Source organism: Centroberyx affinis, unplaced genomic scaffold (assembly GCF_046629955.1).
Source record: "Centroberyx affinis isolate AG114_WGS23_722 - 3 ecotype Tasmania unplaced genomic scaffold, CSIRO-AGI_Caff_v1 ptg003837l_1, whole genome shotgun sequence".
In the NCBI taxonomy this organism is placed as follows: Eukaryota; Metazoa; Chordata; class Actinopteri; order Beryciformes; family Berycidae; genus Centroberyx; species Centroberyx affinis.
In genome coordinates, this window is record NW_027281688.1 from 24,926 (window position 1) to 44,235 (window position 19,310).

Genomic DNA, 19,310 nt, shown 5'->3' on the forward strand with positions numbered 1-19,310 from the left:
ACGAAAAATCACTATAATATTCCTATAATATTCCTCTAGGGACTAAGTGTGTCGGTGGTACTCGGTGGCAAGTTTAAAGTGACTTTATAGTTACGGTATTTTATTATCTCCTATATCACTATAATATTCCTACTGTTGCTACATACTATATTGCTACATTGCTTAACAACTCAAGAAAGCAATTTTTCACTTCATAGGGTCTTGTACTTAGTGAATGCACTTAGGCACTCCAGTTCTTTTCTACTCACTCTGTTACACACTCTGTTACAAATTTTCAAGTTATAATTGGGCTTGTTGTATCAAAAAGTAGATTCAGTTATGCTGAGGGGAAGTTGCCATGGGAAGACTGCCAAAAAAAAAAAAAAGCCACAAGTAGGGATTATAGCAATCTGCAATGGCCTCATATAACTGTGAAAAATTGTATACATTCAGTTCATTTGGTTCAATAGCTGCCCTACTACTGTACTTACCTAGAGGTGTAAGCCAAAATTAAGCTGCTGGTGTCCTCCACCTGCATGGGACACTGTGATGTCAGCGAGTTTACTGCTGTGAGAGCTGAATATGCACGTTCTCTCTTGAGGGTCACTCGGGTATTTTTAGTGTTTATGACATAAAAAGAGGTGAGAAAGGGATGCCCAGGGTGAGAGCAGCTACTGCATGTGCTTATGTCTCATTTTTCCATGATAAGCAAAGGACGTTCCTAAATCTGATGCTAATTTAGGTCCCAAGTATGTGGATAATTGTCCATTTCATTTGGCTTGCTTCAAAGATACAGGAATCCCCCTTTCTGCTGCTTGCTTCTACAGTGTGTAAACTGTCATGAATAATTTAGAAACATTACAAAATCCCTGCACATGCAGGCATGTAGTTTATATTCCTATCGGCTACGTGCATGCTGGTTTATGAATCATATACTGTATAGTGGTTTACATATAATATACATATTTTAATCAGTGAGGTGCAAAATAGAAAGGGAATTCAGTCCCATGCCGTCCAAATCAGTTTATTCAAGGATGTGTTTTCAGTTAGAGGGCCAAGAATGAATTCCTCTGAAAAGAAAGCTATTTCTGTCAGTGTTGTCAAAAGGGGTTTTGAAAAGGAACAGCTCCTAAGGTCACTGGTATAAAGACTAACACATCGTGCCATTTTACAATAGGTATACATACACACACAGTACTGTAAGAGTAGGGCTGTTTTTTTGCCATTTGCCATTTCAATTTGATTTTTGAAAGCTGAGCATCAAGACCGGGTTTTTTCAGATCACATCACTCTGCATCCACACTTGTTTTTACTGTCCATTGTGCATCTCCTGTAGTTGTATGTGTCAATGTGATTTTTGAGTTGATACTAAAGATTTTATGAGACCACATTGCTGCATGTCAACACTGACTGAAAATGGCTGTTGTGCATCACATGTGACTATATATTTCAGTCTGTCTGTAGCTATTTTTTTCCCACTTCCATCTCACAGTTTACATTTCTTAAGTGCGTATTATGGCTGGATTTGTGTTCAGACCATGCTGAACTACAATGCCAATGCCAACCCAGCTGCTTCCATATCTGGTTTTCCACAATCCAATATCAATGTGAGCAAAACAGACAGGTCGGACTGGTTTTGCATCATGGTAAAAGCGACAAGTAAAACTGTAGCCTATGTAGAATTCCAATCACATTCAAATCTTTGAAGAGCCGATGTGTGCAAAAGATGATTTTGTGCATCCAGACCTGAAAAAGAAATCACACTGATGCAAGTGTCAAAAAACAGGTCTATTTTGCTCTAACATTTACAAACAATACCAAAGTGAACAAAACATTTAGCATTTCAAATGCATTTAGAACTTGGGTTGAGCTGTTGCATACTGTCTTTGTATCAACTGTCTCACTCTTCCTATGAAATAAACACAAATAAAGTCAGTAGTGGAATCAAAGAGATGCTATAGGCGATGCTGTATGATTCCAGATTGTGCCTTTAATTCATACTCTCCATATGGAACGACCACAGCAGTCCAATGGCTATAGCCTGTAAAAAACACAAAGATGAATGATAAATCCAAGACAAAGCTGAGTGTGAGCTGAGGAATGGACTGGCTGTAGGCTACAAAACAATCAGAACACAGTCAGACAATATACTGTCTTCTGTACAGCAACAACATCATTATACTGCAGTCAGACCGCTTCCCCGGAGCATATTGGTCTCATGATTTCACCTTCAGCATCCAAAATTTCATTACCAGTCTGCGTGTGTGTTGTGTGTGTGTCTTTAGTTTCAATGTTAGGCAGCAGATATGATAAATGGCACTCTACCAGAATATCAGCTCTCAAGATTTGCTAGGAAGGAAAAAAAACATCCATTTATCGACTGGTTGCCTGTTGACTCTCTCTCTCAGAAATGCAATGAAGAGCAGCTGAATTTTTGGCATTGGCTTCCCTTTGCTCCTCAGGAGCCCTCTATGTCTTTATATGCTTCTCACTCAGCTGAAATGCTGCAATTTCCCTATTTCAGTTCCCCGCACAATCATCAGCATTTCTCCCTCCATGACATGAAAACAAACTAAGACTGAGTGCCTCTGCGTGTGTGTGGTTTCAAACCCCCCTGTCAGCAATCACTGGGTGGGAGACAGCCATAAACTGCGCTTTAGAAACCTATAATGGGCTACTGCAGTGCTGGCAAAACTTATATCACATTACGCGTCTTCCTATTCAGACACAAATGGGATCATTATTTTTGATAACTATACAGCAATAGCAGGATCATTTCATAACACTACTTGCCACTGCATAATGCTCCACTTCCGCTAAATCATCATAAATCTTGTCACGTCCCTATTATTATTGTATGTAATTACAACCCGAAACCAATCAATAACGTAATGTCCTACAACTTATTGAAACATTACTGTTAATCTATACACACACAATTCTAATTCACTCTGCCTTCGCCCGCCATTTGTGGGGGAGAGAGAGAGAGAGAGAGCCAGAGCCAGACAGAGAGAGACAGAGAGAGACAGGGGGGGGGGGGGGGGGGGGGTAAGCTCTACATTGGCTTATCCTGGGTCTGTATATTTCCCTCCAGAAGGCCCCACATTGTTTATGTCAAAAAGGTAGCAGGGGCAATTTACGGCAGAGCCTATAAAGCCCATCCTATCTGATGGAAGAGAGGGGCAATGCCCTCGTGTCATCCTCCTTATAAAATGATGGACGCTCACAAATGTGAAAGCTGAAGCGTTTTATTATAAAGAAAGCAGAACAGACTTTATGGGCCACAACCAGTCCTCCCCTAATAAAAAGGGGCTGTAAATAGATGTTGTCTGTATACAATTGAGGGACAATTTTACAATCTGTTTTTCAATCAGTTTGAAAGACACGTTTTGAGGGTTCATCCTGTTTTCCTGAGCATTTCTTCTTAGTTTGAATTATTAACTATATAGCTTAAACCATTTCAACACTGGCTATCCAAACCTCTCCTTACAGCTCAGGCAAAGTCTTGGACAACATCTCTGAAAAATTCATAACCCCACAGAACACAAGTTCCCTTCAGAGTGGCTCAGAAATCAATGCATCAAATATATACACATAAGGGAATAATTGCCAGTGATGGCTTAATATCCTCCAATCATCATCTTCTTTACTCCATGAACAGTCTTTATTCTTTACTAATCTTTCACACTTTTTCTCTATTGTTCTATTCCTTCCTCAACGGCCTCTCTCTGTCTTTATACAGTCTCCTCCACAATGAACTCAATGGCAGGTGACTGGCCCTCCACCATGTTAATTTCACTGCCATCCATGGTGATGGTGGGAACAGTGATGGCCTGAGTTCCCAGGACAGAGGAGGGCAGGATGACGACCTGTGAGGAGCCGTCCATGGCGGCGAGCTGATCCGACGGGATCATGACCGTCTCGGCCCCGCCTTCGGCCCCCTGCAACACGTAGATGGTCTGCACAGTGCCGGGGTCTCCCTCTCCCGTGGCGGCCAGAGAAGTCAGCACTTTGGCCCCCTCCAGCACCTTCTGGACGTGGGCAGCCTCGGCCGCCTGCGCAGCCAGCTCGTTGGCGTCTAGAGGCAGGTCGCCGTGCAGCCGGATGTGTTTATCCAGGTTGGAGCGTGAGCGGAAGGCAGAGGGGCAGTGGGGGCAGGGGTACGGTTTCTCGCCACTATGGGTACGGGCGTGTTCGGTGAGACGGGCAGCCACGCTGAAACTCTTGCCGCAAACCCAGCAGCAGAAAGGCCGCAGGCCGCTGTGGATGCGCTCGTGGTCCTGCAGGTGGGGCAGCTGGCGGAAGCGCTTGCCACATGTGGTGCACTGGTGGATGGGCGGAGGAGAATGGGAAGTGGACAAGGGGAAATAGGGGAGGAAAATACACAAAAGAAGAGAAGTTGTGAAGAGAAAAGGGGAAGGAGGTATGAAAATATGGAATTATGTTCACAACAATGCCTTTCCTCAACTGCAAAAAATATTTTCTGAGACCTCTCTTTGTATTTTTCTGCAGATGCAGCACTTCTGGCTGGGGCAGAGGAGGAGCAGGAAAAACAAGGGAGAGACAGATACAAAGCAATAAAAAAGACAAAAGTGGGAAAGAGAGAGTATGATCACTACACAGGGGACATGTAGCAGAAACAGGTGTTACCGGTGAGCTGAGAGCTAGACGATTTCTCAATAGAGTATTCACATTTACAATTCCACAGTAGTACCTGGCCTGCCAGCCAAACATTAGCTCTTTGCTAGCTCCCACCTGACTAGAGACAATGAACTACCAGTGGAAACCTGAGGCACTGTGGCTCAGTGGGTAGAGCATAGTGACAAAATGGCTTGGTTGTGCTTTGCTTTGATTCCCACTAGGGACACTCACACTGGAATTGTAAACCCTGTTGGCAGCACAACAGTTTCAATGTCAGTATAATGTGTGCCGTAATATATGTGCTCATATTCTGATGCCTGTTGCGTTGGTTCTTTATGTACTCAGTAAATATAGGTCTTCATTCAGGATCGCACACAGTATATTTGGTTTGAATTAAAATTCATCCCCATGACTACCTGTATGTTTGAGATTCAAGGCCCCGTGAACCTCAATCCTCAGCACGTTCAATAGATAACGCTCAAAGCAAAGACACATACATTCAATCAATTTCTACAGCCTTGTGTGCTGTGAGGGGCTTGGGTAGGTCTATGGTTGAGGTCCTGCCCAGTCACCAGAGCAGCAGAGAGAGAGAGGGAGAGAGTCCCAGAATAGTAACAGCCACAGAGGGGAGCTGACAGGCCCTAACTCAGCCCCTGTCATTAATCACAGGTACACAGGGAGGGGGAAACACCCGCAGGACACACACTGCACAAATGGCCATGGTCCGGAACCAGAGAGACGGCCACAGCTACGAATGGGTGTGACCATGGGGAGTCAGGCAGCGCTGGATTTCGATTTGAAATACAGGCACTTTGGGGCTTGAAAGCCATGTATAAAAAGGAAGGTGACTTCAGAAGGCTGAAAGAGTGCTGCCGATTTATGTATGATACACCATGCAGTTTGACCAGCAAACATGGCCACCTACTCCCATTCTCTTCCATTTCCTCCCTTCCCCTCTTTGTACATACACACACACACACACCACCCCTCCTCACCTCAAAGGGCCTCTCATCAGTGTGTGTCCTCATGTGGACCTTGAAGGTGGAAGTGTAGGCAAAGTCCTTGTGGCAGATCTGGCAGCGGAAGCGGGGTCGGTTTTTGGCCTTGCCGTGCGTTCCCTGGAAGTGGGCCAGCACATGCTCCTCCAGGGCAGCGTTGGAAGCAAACCGGCGACGGCAGGGCGTCACTGGGCACTTGAGAGGCGTTTGGCCTGTGTGGGATAAACGATGGAGGTCCAGGCCCTCCTGGGTCATGCAGCGGTGGCCGCACAGGTCGCACTCAATCTGAGGGAGGAATACAGGGAGGAGGGAGAAAGTGAAGGAAGAAGGAAGAGACACAAGGGGGAAAGGCCAGGGGAAGGAGAGGAAGAGGGGATGGGAAAGCAAAGAGAAAGAGGGTGGAAATTAAAGGAAAAAGGTTAAAGGTTAAAGGTAAAATACAACTCATGGTCTGAAAAAACAGATCATGCCACTTCAGAATTGGCATGAACATGGATTTGAGAGGCAAAACCTACAAGAAAAAAGAACAAACTTCTATCATTTTCTATCCTCCTTACCTGTCCAGTGCAGCGTCCTCGCCCCTGGCCCCGTCCTCGACCAACATTCCTCTCCTCCTCATTGCTAGGGCAACGCTGCATGTGGATGTCCAACACCGACTGGTTGACAAACTGGGCTGTGCAGTTGGGACATGTTGCTGGCTCCTTGTCTGGAATGAAACAGCATCAGGGTTAAGATGAGCGAGTGCCAAGTCACTGCTCTCACACTACAAGCAAATACATCACCATGCTACTATTCGATGGCTGATTTGAGCTCATTGATTGCTAGCTGTAGTGCCAATGGTGTTGCAGTGATAGGTGGTACATATAGCAATGCTTGTACATGACTGGCTGGTGATGGGCTATGTTGCCCAAACATTAAGATGAAGCAAAATCTTTTGTCAGCAAACAAAGGAAGAACATGACTATGGTCATGAGTTGCATATCATACACATATTCACACTGGGTAGCTTAAAACCTGGCTGGGAAAAGTTTTGTACTGATGGTTCATCAGTAAGTCCATAGGTCATCAGGCCAACATCTTGCTATCTGCTAACCATCTGTGCTGTCTTTCCCAGTGGGGTTATCCACTCTGCTCTCCACTGGGACCCTCCATTTAAACCCTTAATAAGGACGGTCTCAGCCTATGGCCCTGGACTGATCAATGGATCAATTTCTCCAATCATCTCTCTCAGAGGAGCCACGTACCTCTGACCTCTGACGCAAGCCGCCTCTTCAGGCCGAGCTAATGAGGGTGCCGTGACAACGCCCCACCTGATTAAGATCAAGCGTCGACATGTTGACCCAATTCATTTACCTTCGCCTTCCTCCTCTATTCCACATGGGACACAAATCAATGGAAATTCATTGACCTAATGCATCTGAGGGACAATGCACATATAACATGGAGATGTATGTTTGTAAATAAACAAGGTAGGCCACCAGGGGAAGCTGAAGGGGGCATTTATTGCCGACTTTGCATCAATCAATAGTAATTCACTGCAAGCTGAACTGATGGGAACATCATATCTAATAGCTTTCCATTACAGCTAGACACGGGGAGTTGGATCTGGATGCGTGACACGTATATCACATCTGGTCTCATCTTTAATCCTCCTGAATGCATTTACACATTCTCACGGATAGATAGAAACATAGATCAAAGACAGAATCAAGACAAGGGGGGGAAAAGGTAGGGAGAGAATGCAAAGTATGGGACATAAACATTGGAGTAAAACAGACAAAGACTGAGTGACACAGAGGAAAAAACACAAACACTCCAGCCCAGACGACTGGTACATATAATTTCTGCAGCTAATAATACAAATTTGGGGGTGAAAGGTCAATGCTACGCTGAGCCCTGAACTCTGACCTTGGTGAGAGAGGGAGTGCAGGTCCAGCTCCTTCCTGCGTTTGAAGGCCTCTCCACACTGTGTGCATGGGAACGGGTGGCTGGTGTGGAGCAGTCTATAGAACATACACAAGCACGCACACCCATTGAAGGAAGAGGATAAACAATATAGCATTCCTTGTGCTATTGACACAGTGACAGCTCAGTTTTCCTTTTGTTTTCACCGGCAGAGAAATAACGCTGGGATGTCAAGACGGAAAAACGTACTCAAAAAGTGCGTTAATCCTGCCTTTCACATACAGGTAGTAATCATACCACAATTTGTGCTATTGTAGCTCTGTGACTTTTCACGCCCCACTTCAAGGACACTTACACTGTCATAAAGAGGGAAATAACCATGTTTTAGCTTTAAGCTGCCACTCTACATGTGACTTGTATGAGGATTACCTACGTGATTAGCTGTGCTTCAGGTTAAATAAGGGGTATTAGCAGAGTGTATAGCGGCTGGAGATAAAAGAACGGCAGTAAACTGGGGGAGTCAGAGAGTTAGGACATGAAAGACTATATTTATCCATTGCATAACGTTACACTGGATATAGCCTTAGGGGAGGAGAGGGGAGAGGCGCTAGGGTGTATTCAACTAATGCTGCATCAGTACTGTACGTCGCACCATGTAAAGACACTGCTGCTTCTTTGGAGAGCTTCCAATAATCAATACAGACACAGACTATGTTTAAGTTAAAGAAACATAATGCTCCACTAAAAAATGCATTCCAGTCTATGTATTATGTATAGTTCACTGTTACAGGTAATGGATTCGTAAAGTACTTAACCGCACAAGTCTCCTAATGTAGGATGCTAGAGGTTATGTGCAAGGACCTCTGAAGGCCTATATAGGAGGCCAGGCTGTTTCTCTTCCATGTTAAGTAGACAATAAGAAATCAATATTTCAGGGACAGCTGACCCTGAGGCAGCTGGGAGAATTAAAATTTCAGTCGGGGTCACCTCTCTCCCAGCCAAATGTTCTCTAATGATTGGGGGAGATGGTGTACGTAGAGTACACTGCATATATATATAGGGCTGCTTTTCCTCAACTAGTAACAGAGAAATGGTTCAAGGGGAATGGTCCATTGGCTCTCCAAGCACGCCCTCCCGTTGGTTCGGAGGTCACTGACAAGCTAATCATACCCCCTACACACACACACACACACACACACACACACACACACACACACACACACCTCTCCCCCCTCCTCAGCCAGGTAGAATAGGACCAAGCTCTTACACTTTTCTCGTCCCCCGTCCTGGATTGTTATCATTATCATCTTAATTTACTGGCCCTGCGTCTGTCAATCATCTGTGGCTGGGGCTCAAGGGCACTCAGACATCTCAGGCAGTGTGTTTACTACACAGCTTAGAGGCCTTGCTCAGTGGTCGGACACGGCTCAGCTACTGCTGCTCCTGGCTAAGGGGGGGAGGTTTATCTAAATCCTGTCCTGGATTCTGCTTGCAGCGGTAATTCTAATGTATTTACACCTGTAAACAAGGTTGGAATTATTGGACATAAAAAGTGTCTGGTCTATATGGAAGTAGGTGAGAGTAAGGTACAGTGTTGAATGTAATGTATGTCATTGATGTTCCTTGGGTTGTAGCCATAACTCCCTCCTACATTTCTACAAATAGAGTAGGCTCAATGCCTAATGTTACCAGAGTGTTATTACTTGTGATGGTTGAGCTGATCCTCAGTGTTGAACCGAGAGGGGCAATGAGGACAGGGGAAGAGATGGGCGGCTCCCTCATTGTCCAAAGTACACACCTGCAGAGAGGGACATGACACACCATTTCACTGCAAGTTATACCCAAAAATGCACTTCTTAGTAAGAAAATTTTAAATTCAAGATTTCATTCCAAAATATGGTATCCACCATTTGAAAAAAGCCTACTTGATAAAATGATTGCTGACATCATAGTAAAACAAATCATGGGATCAAATAAAAAGGTATGGATCTTCTTAAGCTTTTCTTAAAAACTGCTCAAAATTTTCAATAGAATCATCTGTAGTTTTGAAATATTGATGAATACTGATGAATTTCATGTTGCATTTTTTTCCAAAATGGATAGATAGTGTTTTGGATTGGAACCCTTATCTAGAACATCAAGAACATATGAAAGAACATCTTTTAGCTAATAGAAGTTTCTAGAAACTGTACCGGTTTGCGTCCACGCTTGCGTCGAGGCAGTGTTGATGTGTGAGTGCGTTTGTGTCTCTTCAGGGTGGCCGCCTGGGAGAAGTTCTTGCCACACACATCACAGTTGAAGGGCTTGGTGCCCGTGTGGCTCAAGCTGTGGCGCAGCAGGCTCTGGGAGTTAGTAAAGGCCTTTGTGCACACCTTCACAACAACAATAATCAGGATTAGTGCTACTGTTTATTGTATTTACACAATGCACCATAGTACCCATTTTAATTACCTGTTATAAGGGAATAAATAAGGTTATATTTGACTGAAATTGCTCTCACTATAATTCTCCAACATTTCCATTGTGCAGAGCACAACCTTGTGATACACACTGTAAAAAAAACTGAGGATCTGTCAAATATAATGAGACCGGAGCTTTGTCAAGTCCCATAAATGTATGCTACAACACCTAAACCACTTCAAAGCATCATATCATGCCTTCCATGTCACTTGCATGACATACATGGAATCCACATCAAAGCAAATTATCCCTCAGACAGTAGACAAAAGACATTCTGATCAAATTTCAATGGACACCTTGCATGTGAAGAGCTTTTCTCCAGTGTGGCTGTACACATGGGTGCGGAGGAAGACGCGGCGTGTGAAGGTTTTGCCACAGTAGGGGCAAACATGGGGTAGCGGGGTGCGGGCCCAGTCCTGCAACAGCTTAGCAGGTGGAGGGAGGTTGGTGGTGTCTGAGTCTGTTACAGGGCTGCTCTCCAACTCCTCCTTGATGGCTGCCTCCTTGTCGTTCTCTGTCAAAACAAAAAATCAGTACATCAACATCTCAGGCCTATGACAAATTCCTTCAGTTTTTTCAATGGATATTAGTTCCACTTACTTTTGACCACATTTATGTGGCGGGCCCTCATGGAGGGCCTACCTCTCTTGGGTTGAGGCAAACCTGATTCACTGGAGGAGGCAGGAGGGGAGAGTCGACGCTTCGAGGTCTGTGGGATATCCTGAGGGGTAGTGGTGGCTATTTCGACACCAGTCTCAGCTCCATCCTCCACCTCTGTCCCTGGTTTGGGGCGGTGCAGCCGGCGATGGTACAGGTACTGGGTGGTGTTCATGAAGTCCTGGCCACACTGGGAGCAATGGTGGAGGGCCTCGTGCAGGCCATGCTTCTCTTTACGATGTGTGGCCAGTCCTACCTCATTGTTGAAGCTCTCCCCACACTGGGTGCACATGAACGACTCAGGCTGTGTGAAGCTGGAGGTGGAAGCGGTGGCGGGGGGAGTGGCGTCCTGCTCCTGCTCGTCAGTGCCATTACTCTGAGTACAAACATCTTCCGGCATCTCTTCTAAAACCATTTCCACTTCTTTTTCCTCACCCTTCTGCCGGTGCTGCTTGCGGTGGTAGAGAAAGAGGGTGGTGTTGAGAAAGCTCTCCCCACATACAAAACAGCGATGCAGGGCTTCCTCCAAGCCATGCTGGCTCTTGCGATGGGCCACTAGCTCAGACACCAGGCCGAAGCTTGAACCACAGTCCACACACAGGAGCACAGGTTCTGGCTTAGGCTTTTTGTTGGCCCCTCTCTTCTTGGAGGGAGAAGAATCCTCTGGATTAGAGGTCGAAGGGGCACATGACTCGGAAACAGGAGACTGGGACTGCTTCTCCTTCCCTGCCTTGGGTATTGTGGTTTGATCCTGAGCCTCTACTGGTGTATTCTCTGACAGTCTAGTCTCCCCTGGATCTGGTTCTGGATCGGGTCCTGGATCAAGTTTTGACTCAGTTCCAGAGACAAGCTGTCGACATGACCCTTCTTTACGGTGTTGTTGCCAAAGGTCCAGGGTCTTGAACAGTTCATCGCAGTCCCCACACTGGTAGAGGATTCTGGGCTGGTCTGATGACAAGGAGACCGCGGTACCGGCTGCGGCATGCTTGGGTGCACTATTAGGTGAGGTAGAGGACCCGCCTGCTTGGACCTGGATCTGTGGGGCCACAATGGCCCCGGATGTAGATACAAGCTGGCCTATTACCTGTTGCTGCAAAAACAAGAAAAAAAAAGGGTGGAAAAACAGAAGCGCACACAGAGACTACTTTCAATGATCCGCTTGTCGTTCCCATTCGTTTCTGCATACAAAGGAATCTGCCCCTTGTAATACTGAGTAGCAGTTCGCTCTTAATCAAATACCCGCTATGTAATTGGTTCAAGTCAATTCAAGCTGGAGTGGCTGTTTTTTTTTTTGGCAGATGAGGGATGAGAATTCAGTGTTGGTGGGGCAGTGAGGTCAATGAGAGCAGCGTGTGTTTGGAGCCAAGGTTCCTCTGAGCCAGAGCTCCAGACAGAGCAGATAAGGCCTGAGCCCGGCCGATAAATATCATGGGCACATCAGGGTTCAATGGGTCACTCTGTGGGGTTTCACATCCACTCCCTCCTTCCATTTAGATGATAAAAATTGAAGGGAACATCAAGGTCGAGGTTAAAGACGTCTGGCTTCTGAAAACTCCCTCATTCAGGGCAATTCAACGTGTCTCACATAATAATTGCGAGGCTTTTGTTTTAGTATTCTGGTATGCGATTACTGAAGACCACATGTGGTTGAATCGGATCTGTTTGCTGTAAACGTAAAGCTGACTAAAAACATCTTAACTTACCAGGTTTGGTGCAACTGCTGATTGACTGAATGGAAAACTGCAGGTACAGTGCAGTGAGAATCACAAGGTATTGTTTAACATGTTAATGTAAAGTTACCTAAAATATTAAAACTGTCAGCGTTGTGGAGATTTGATTCCCTTTGAGCAGCTATCCCTCTGGCTGTCGACTGAACTGTTGTACAATATATTTCCAAGAGAACATTTTGTTAAATAATCCAACATTTTAATGAATGCTCTGATTGGTCAACAGTATGTATAGTTAATGTCAAGGTTCCCCATAGTCTGTCAAACAATAGCCACCTAGCTACTTGCAGAACTAGCCAAATTTACTCGGTTATGTGTTGTCAATAGGTGTCGAAGTTCCAGCACTGGATATTTGCTCCCTAAAGAAAACATATGCAATGGATGGCACACTTAGAGAGACGATAAGGCTCTCACTCCGTCCTATAAGCTTTCTCTGCGCTGCCCATATTCAGGAGGGCTTCAGCAACTGGCATCAGTAAACACTTGAGTATGGTAGTAATTTAATGTTGACGAAAGGCACAGTGGGGGGGTATACTGGAGGCTCAGTTGGCTAAGGCACAGACCATGTAAACCCAACATCCAGGGTTTTAATCTGACCTGACCTTGTTGCATGTCATCCCCTCTCTTTCCCAAATCTTCTTGTCTCTCTCTACTGTCAACTATCGAATAAAGGCAAAAATGGGCAAAAAATAATCTTAAAAAAAGAAAGAAAAAGAAAGGAGCAGTGCCATCACATTTATGGATCAAGAAGCCTGAAACTCTGAGGTAAGTGACACTAATGCTGTTGTAGGTAACTCGATTAGCTAATTTGTCTAGTGAGGTGATGCTAAGCATGCTGACAGGGCTACGCCCCCTGAACCTGCTGAGAATTGGATGAGCCTACAAAAAAGGGCACTAAAGCAGTTCTAACAAATTAAATGAACCATCAAAAACTGAAAAATGACACGCCTTGCCTTAGAAATCCATAGCAAGCCTTTCCTGACTGAAATAAAATCATAGCGCTGGATCACTAATGTTGCCGACGGTGAATGTATCTAGCATAGTAAAATCCATTACTTAATTCCTAAATCATGATTGGAGGGCCTAAACGTGTATATTTTTAGCGTTTTGATAAGGGAGTTTTGCAGATACAGTGGATGAGTCACTACGTTCCAAAAAGAGAATCAGAAGAGGGGGTGGATCTGTTCTGTCAGAGCAGGGTGCACTTCTCATGAACCTAATCACTGATTAGGCTAAAAGAGGTGCACCAAGAAACTGCATGTGGACACAAACATATAATTAAAGGGAAGGGTTGGGATTTCTGGACCTATGTATTAAGTAAATTGAGGGGAGTGTAACATTTCTGCATCATTCTCCTTCAATAACATTTGATCTTCTCTTCATGGTAAAAGAGAGAATAATTAAGTATACGATACACTTTAGCGCTACCTGGTTATTAATTTCTATACTTCTCATTTAATGCTATAAAGCATCGCCTCTAATTTCCTAGCAGCTTATTTCCTGTAATTGCAGTTCTCTGAATCCAAACACTGATCCGAGAAATGGCAAATTTGTTATAACAGCTCTCTACATCCATTTGAGGCCCTGTTTTATAGCAATGTCACATAATGTACACAGAAATTATGATAATCTGGCTAATGAAGTGGGGATGCTTGTAATAAACCAGCTGATGGCAAAGCGTGGGCCAGGACACCATAAGGCTCTCAGGTTTATAGAGTGTTTCTCCAGCTGATTCATCTATGAGAAGGCCAATGAGTGATCCATCAGGAGAAGGGGTGGCACTGACTGATGCATCTCTCATGCTCCTCTTCCCGCTGGCGACTCTGGATGCAATCTGTCTGTCATCAGTGTCACCATGCTTTATGGACTTGTGTTGAAGACAGTAAGAATTGGAAGTCTCGGTGCAGGCTCACACAGCCATGCCCCACTGTTAGACGTCACTCAGCGGGCCAATGAGTGCTTTTAACCCTGGGGGCTTTCTGAAGCTGTCATGGGAAGGGCAAGGGAAGTACCAGTCCCGCCAAGACTCAGCTCAGTATGTCAAACAAATACCTCAACTCATTATACAACTTTCAGACTCTGAAATTCAGATAGTGGTCTTTGTAGAGTTCTGAATTAATGGGGCTCAACATTCTGATTAAATGTATCCCAAAGGAATACATTTCAAACCAAAAAAGTATGCCTTAATATATAACAATATATTGAATATAATGCATTATGTAAAAACCCACAGGGCTCTGAAATTTACAATGAGCCAAACAATGGAAATGCAAAAGAATTTACATACTGTTGCATGTATTTCTTACATAGAGAGAACACACTGAGAAATGGCATAAATTGTAGACCTCACCCAAACAGAAAGAAAAGGGTAGCCCTGTCACAGAAAGACAAAAAAGGATTGGAACATTCTTTCATTCTCATAATGATGAATTGTTCATTAAAACTGGAGTACAGGGAGCGTCCTGGTGATTCAGTTGGCTAAGGCGCATACCATGTAATTGCGGCATCGAGGGTCTAAATCCGGCCTGGGACGTCTGTCGCATGTCATCCCCCTCTCTCTCCAAATCTTCCCTGTCTCTCTCTACTGTGAGCTATCCAATAAATTCAAAATGCCCCCAAAAATAATCTTAAATAAAACATTTTGAGTATGGGCCTGTATTTTGTAACCATGATGGAATTGGAAGGTTGAATGCTACTTTTCTATCTGCAAATCCTACTCTAGCCTACAATCTGGTTGGGATTACAGGTTTATAGCCTATCCATTCCGATATGACCAAAAATTGCCTCTCCATTAGACATAAGGTATATGCTGCAATATAATAGTCCTGTACATCCCAACCCCTCAGGAGTGGAGGTCATTTTGAGAAAATCAGATGTTCTTAACACTGATATGTATCAAATATATCAAATATATATCAAAATGCCAGACCAAAGCTCATTTAAAATATGAAACATGCACGCTCACACATTCTGAAATGTATAGCCTGATTTGCAAATTCAACAGTTACACATAATCAATTCAATTTCAGCACTGCCGCATTTTTTTACCCATTATAACTATTTTGTACACCAGCGGTTCATTAGTCTGATAAACAACATGCTAATGTGTTACTTGTCCATTACACTAAACAGAAAGCAGTTCCAGGTAGCACTTGAGTACTTACAAAAACTGTATAATAATTATATTGGCATTACCACGCAGCCATTACCAATTTTTCAGGGTTAAGATTAGAGTCTGACAGTTAAATTGCTGCACTGACTGGGTGGAAGATATTGGTCTTTCATAGATTTGTCAATGTCTGCATGTGTTCCACTGATAATGCCCTAATTAGACCAGTGCAAACAAAAGAGAGAGAATTCAGCACAACAAATTATGGCTATTACTAAGATTTCCACATCTACTGTACATTAGACCTTTGAGAAGAAAGCACTATCCTAAACAAATATCGCAGAACACATGTATGTTTTACAATTCTGGTACAAAATGTGATCTTGCAAGGGCTTGTAATGATGAATAATGTTGGGTAGCAATGATAACACAGAAATAAACATACTGAATGTGCTCTGGTAAAAATACAATGTTGTAAGTGTATAAACCTAAATATAATGTTAGTAGTCAGCTATGACTTAGAAGCATCCAGTGTGTCATTACCAACTACTGAATGTTAAGTGTGGCCTAGCTTCAGATCAAGGGCACTACTACTTTGATGAGTAGCAGAGTGTGTGCAGATTATGACTAATCATTTCAATGTCATTTTCTGGATCTGATTCTGAAGATCAGATTTTATGAGATCATATTGCTGTGCGCCCACATTTGGCCTGAAAATGGTTGTTATGGTTCTGCTGTGGCTGGACTGTACCCAGACTACATAGATTTCTGAATACAAACCTGAGCACTTCCATATCTGTTTTTTAAGATCCAATAGCAAAGATCTGATTTTTATGCATCTAGACCTTTCAGTCAAATACCCTACTGTGATCAGATGATAAAATGTGAAACTGTAGACGATGCCAGTAGTTACCCGAGTCTGTAGCAGCGGGACACTGACAGGAGTGGTTCCAGATGTGACCGGCGGACCATCTGCAACCTCAGCAGTGCACGTCAGCTGGTGCTTAAGCACCTCTTCCAGAGTGTCGAACTCCTGGTAGCAGGGGAAACACATGTACACTGACGAAGAACTCTCCATGGCTGCCAGGGGATAAGAAATCAAAAACATTTCATAAGAAAAGCAGCAATGCAAAACAGTGATTTAGATGATGGCATACACGGGTATATGGAACATACCTAACAACTAGTCTATGTGAGTGGTGGTGTAACCACACCCCTAACTCCTCACTTTGGCTCTACTATATCACTGACGCCTAAGTCTTTTAACTGTTTTCAAAACTCTGAATCCTTGGAATATGCAAGTAATATTACAATGTGAGGCTCATACAAATGCTTACACAATAGTGCATTAAATTTAAAGTTAGGTTGTGAACATTGCCCTCTCCTGATGAAAAGAAGCGCCTGCATGCATTATCAAGAGAGGACAAGTCGGGCACAAGTGCGGGTAACTTTGGGGTTGCCAAGATGACTCACCATGGGCCGAGCCTGGGCTAGCCTAATTGTTATTTTGACCATGCAGGTGTCTGCTCAGGTAGAGACCTTGCCAAGTCTGCCTCTCTGCCATTTCATGGGCCAAGCTGAAGTTAAGCTCCAGCATCAATGAGATATGTGCTGTAATTGGACCCACTGGAAGAGCAGTCTTGCTTCTGCTGCTACTGCGTGTAACTATAATCAGAACACAATCTCTGCAGCTTGGCTCACTCGCTGGCTACAGACCAGACCTCACAGCGCACTAGCAAAGCTCTGCTCAAAAAGGGAAGAAATGAAATAGAGAGAAACTGGGAGAAACTGGGGGGGGGGGGGGGTCAGTAATCTACCCACCTACCCTTTTGCAAGAAATCATCAATGTGACACACAGTAAATAATTTGCAAATTTTAATTGGTAAATTGGCTACTTGTAAATGCAAGGGAAAGAAACAGCCCAGTATGACAGTAATTGTGCCCTCTGTTAGCACAGCGGTCTAATGAAGTGTAGGTCTGTGTGTCTTTCTTATAGGTAAAGGCCATGCTGTCATAGCACAGATGGTCAGACACAGACCATCAGGTCAGTGCTAGACTAGTATACACCAGACTCATGACCAGTGATAAGGTCTGCCTCTGGTATCAACCTCCTTTTCTCTACAAACGTTGAAACACTTTAAGTTAAAGTGCTTTCCGTTCTGATTATGGGTTCATAGGTGATGCAAATGGGCACCTGGCATTTTCTGTAAACGTAATTAATGTGTAACACCTAACATTTGGCACCGCTTGTGAGTGGGTTTTGATTATAGCAGGGGCAATGTCTGTCTGATGTTGACTACGCAAGGGATAGAGGGCGAGACAATGCCCTAGTTCATAGCGTTATTAGCTGGTATCAAGCGTTAGCGTTAGCTCACTTGACAGTTTTGCTGCGGGTTCAAGCAGAGGTAACGCAAACAACGGTTTCGTAGTTAGCTAAAGCTAACAGTTAGCAGCTAGCTAACCGGTTGATGGTCTTTCTGTCCGGTAGGTTGCTGCTGCTAACAAGCAACGATGGCCATCTTACTGGCAATATGGCTAACGCTTCCCTGGCGTGGTAGCTAGCTAGCTAAGAAGCTAATGTAATAACTCAACACCATTCATATATAGCGAGCGGTGCAACCATATTTGCTAGCAACTAAACCCCGTCTGCTACTTGGACCAATGGTGTTTACTTTCTGGTAGCAAGGAGAAGGAGAAGAAGAAGAAGAAGAACCGACCGAAGAAGGAGGGCGGGATACGCTTCTTCGGTGGTATAATGGCGGCGACAGACTAAAAGTTAACATTAGTTGTCTCCCCCCGTTGAAAACCTCCATACAAAAATACCAGTATGGAATATGTCATGTAAAAAGTGGCACTCACGTAAATTAAGTACAATTATTTCAACATAACTCACCGGACACAGACGTTACCAATCGAGGAAATAGGACAACTGTATTTTTTTTCCTGCATGTTAGGAAGGCTTGATCTGATAGGCTGTCAGCCATTTCACACACCAATAGTATTCGACTACACATAAAAGCGAGTTTGTATTCCAAACGCGCGCTTACATTACAGGGTCAGGGCAGTCTGTCAAAGATGTTGGGACTATCTTATCATGCTTTTCAAAATCTGTATTTTTAAGCCTATTCAGGGAGCAGTGTGTGTATGTGTATGGAGGTGGGGTATGTTGGTTTTATGCTTAGTTACAGTATGTGATACATGTTGCTCCAGGTTTAGCCAATAAAATCAGTCAGTTTGGTCAGCCTAATTTTTGAGCAATTTTCAACTATTCAAAATTGTTCAAATTCCATTCCAAATGGTCAAAAAACATCCCAAAAAAGTAAGTATTCCTGTCAAATACTGACCATTACAGCAATTGGATGGCAAGCATTTTTTTTTTTAACTTGATGGCTGAAAACCTTGTTTTAAACCTATCCAGACAAACTTCAGTGCAGAACAGATGCCTTTATGGTTGACATACAGGCTATAAACCAGTTAACCTGCCAAACATCACTCCCATCAAACTAGTCAGTTATTGCTGTGTATAGGCCTATAGTGTGCAAGTCAAAAACTAGACCCTCTGCAGTCGCTCCTTCAAACCACTCCTATTGGTTTTCATAGGAAAATTGGTCAGGACGAAACAAAGTGATCCTGTAAAACATAATGTATGATCATAGAAGGGTATAGATTTTGCCCAGTATACTTCTGTACTGGTATAGCTCAGGTCCTGGACATGGTCATCTATTTATTCACACCATAATACTGATACAGTCAATTCTTCAGCTAAAGTGACATTATACTGCATTGTAATGCAAGAGGCTATGATATGTGCTTGGAAGATATAAAGGATGTGGT

The 19,310-nt window shown here is 43.8% G+C and overlaps 1 protein-coding gene across 3 annotated transcripts; it reads right to left on the bottom strand.

Moving 5' to 3' along the window:
- Positions 1 to 1,844: 1,844 nt before the first annotated feature.
- znf574 (zinc finger protein 574) lies at positions 1,845 to 18,410 on the bottom strand. Of its 3 annotated transcripts, none has more exons than XM_071541222.1 (10): positions 18,370 to 18,410; positions 16,390 to 16,556; positions 10,584 to 11,730; positions 10,280 to 10,497; positions 9,716 to 9,895; positions 9,227 to 9,321; positions 7,527 to 7,621; positions 6,176 to 6,324; positions 5,616 to 5,903; positions 1,845 to 2,020 (listed from the first exon to the last, which is right to left on the bottom strand). In XM_071541222.1, the coding sequence occupies exons 2-10, from the start codon at positions 16,552 to 16,554 to the stop codon at positions 1,970 to 1,972; spliced, it is 2,388 nt and encodes a 795-aa protein (XP_071397323.1). In that variant the 5' UTR covers positions 16,555 to 16,556; positions 18,370 to 18,410; the 3' UTR covers positions 1,845 to 1,969. The 3 variants fall into 3 exon arrangements, with proteins under 3 accessions (XP_071397323.1, XP_071397321.1, XP_071397322.1); XM_071541220.1 differs by lacking the exon at positions 1,845 to 2,020 and adding an exon at positions 3,228 to 4,304; XM_071541221.1 differs by lacking the exons at positions 1,845 to 2,020; positions 18,370 to 18,410 and adding exons at positions 3,228 to 4,304; positions 16,950 to 17,030.
- Positions 18,411 to 19,310: the final 900 nt, after the last annotated feature.

Bases quoted from the DNA above. Each gene is read 5' to 3' on its own strand.
- znf574 (XM_071541220.1), bottom strand. From the start codon at position 16,554: ATGGAGAGTTCTTCGTCAGTGTACATGTGTTTCCCCTGCTACCAGGAG. The intron at 11,731-16,389 runs GTAACTACTGGC...TTGTTTTTGCAG, and splicing joins TCCCGCTGCTACAGACTCGG to CAACAGGTAATAGGCCAGCT. The intron at 6,325-7,526 runs GTCAGAGTTCAG...GTTTCATTCCAG, and splicing joins GCACTCCCTCTCTCACCAAG to ACAAGGAGCCAGCAACATGT.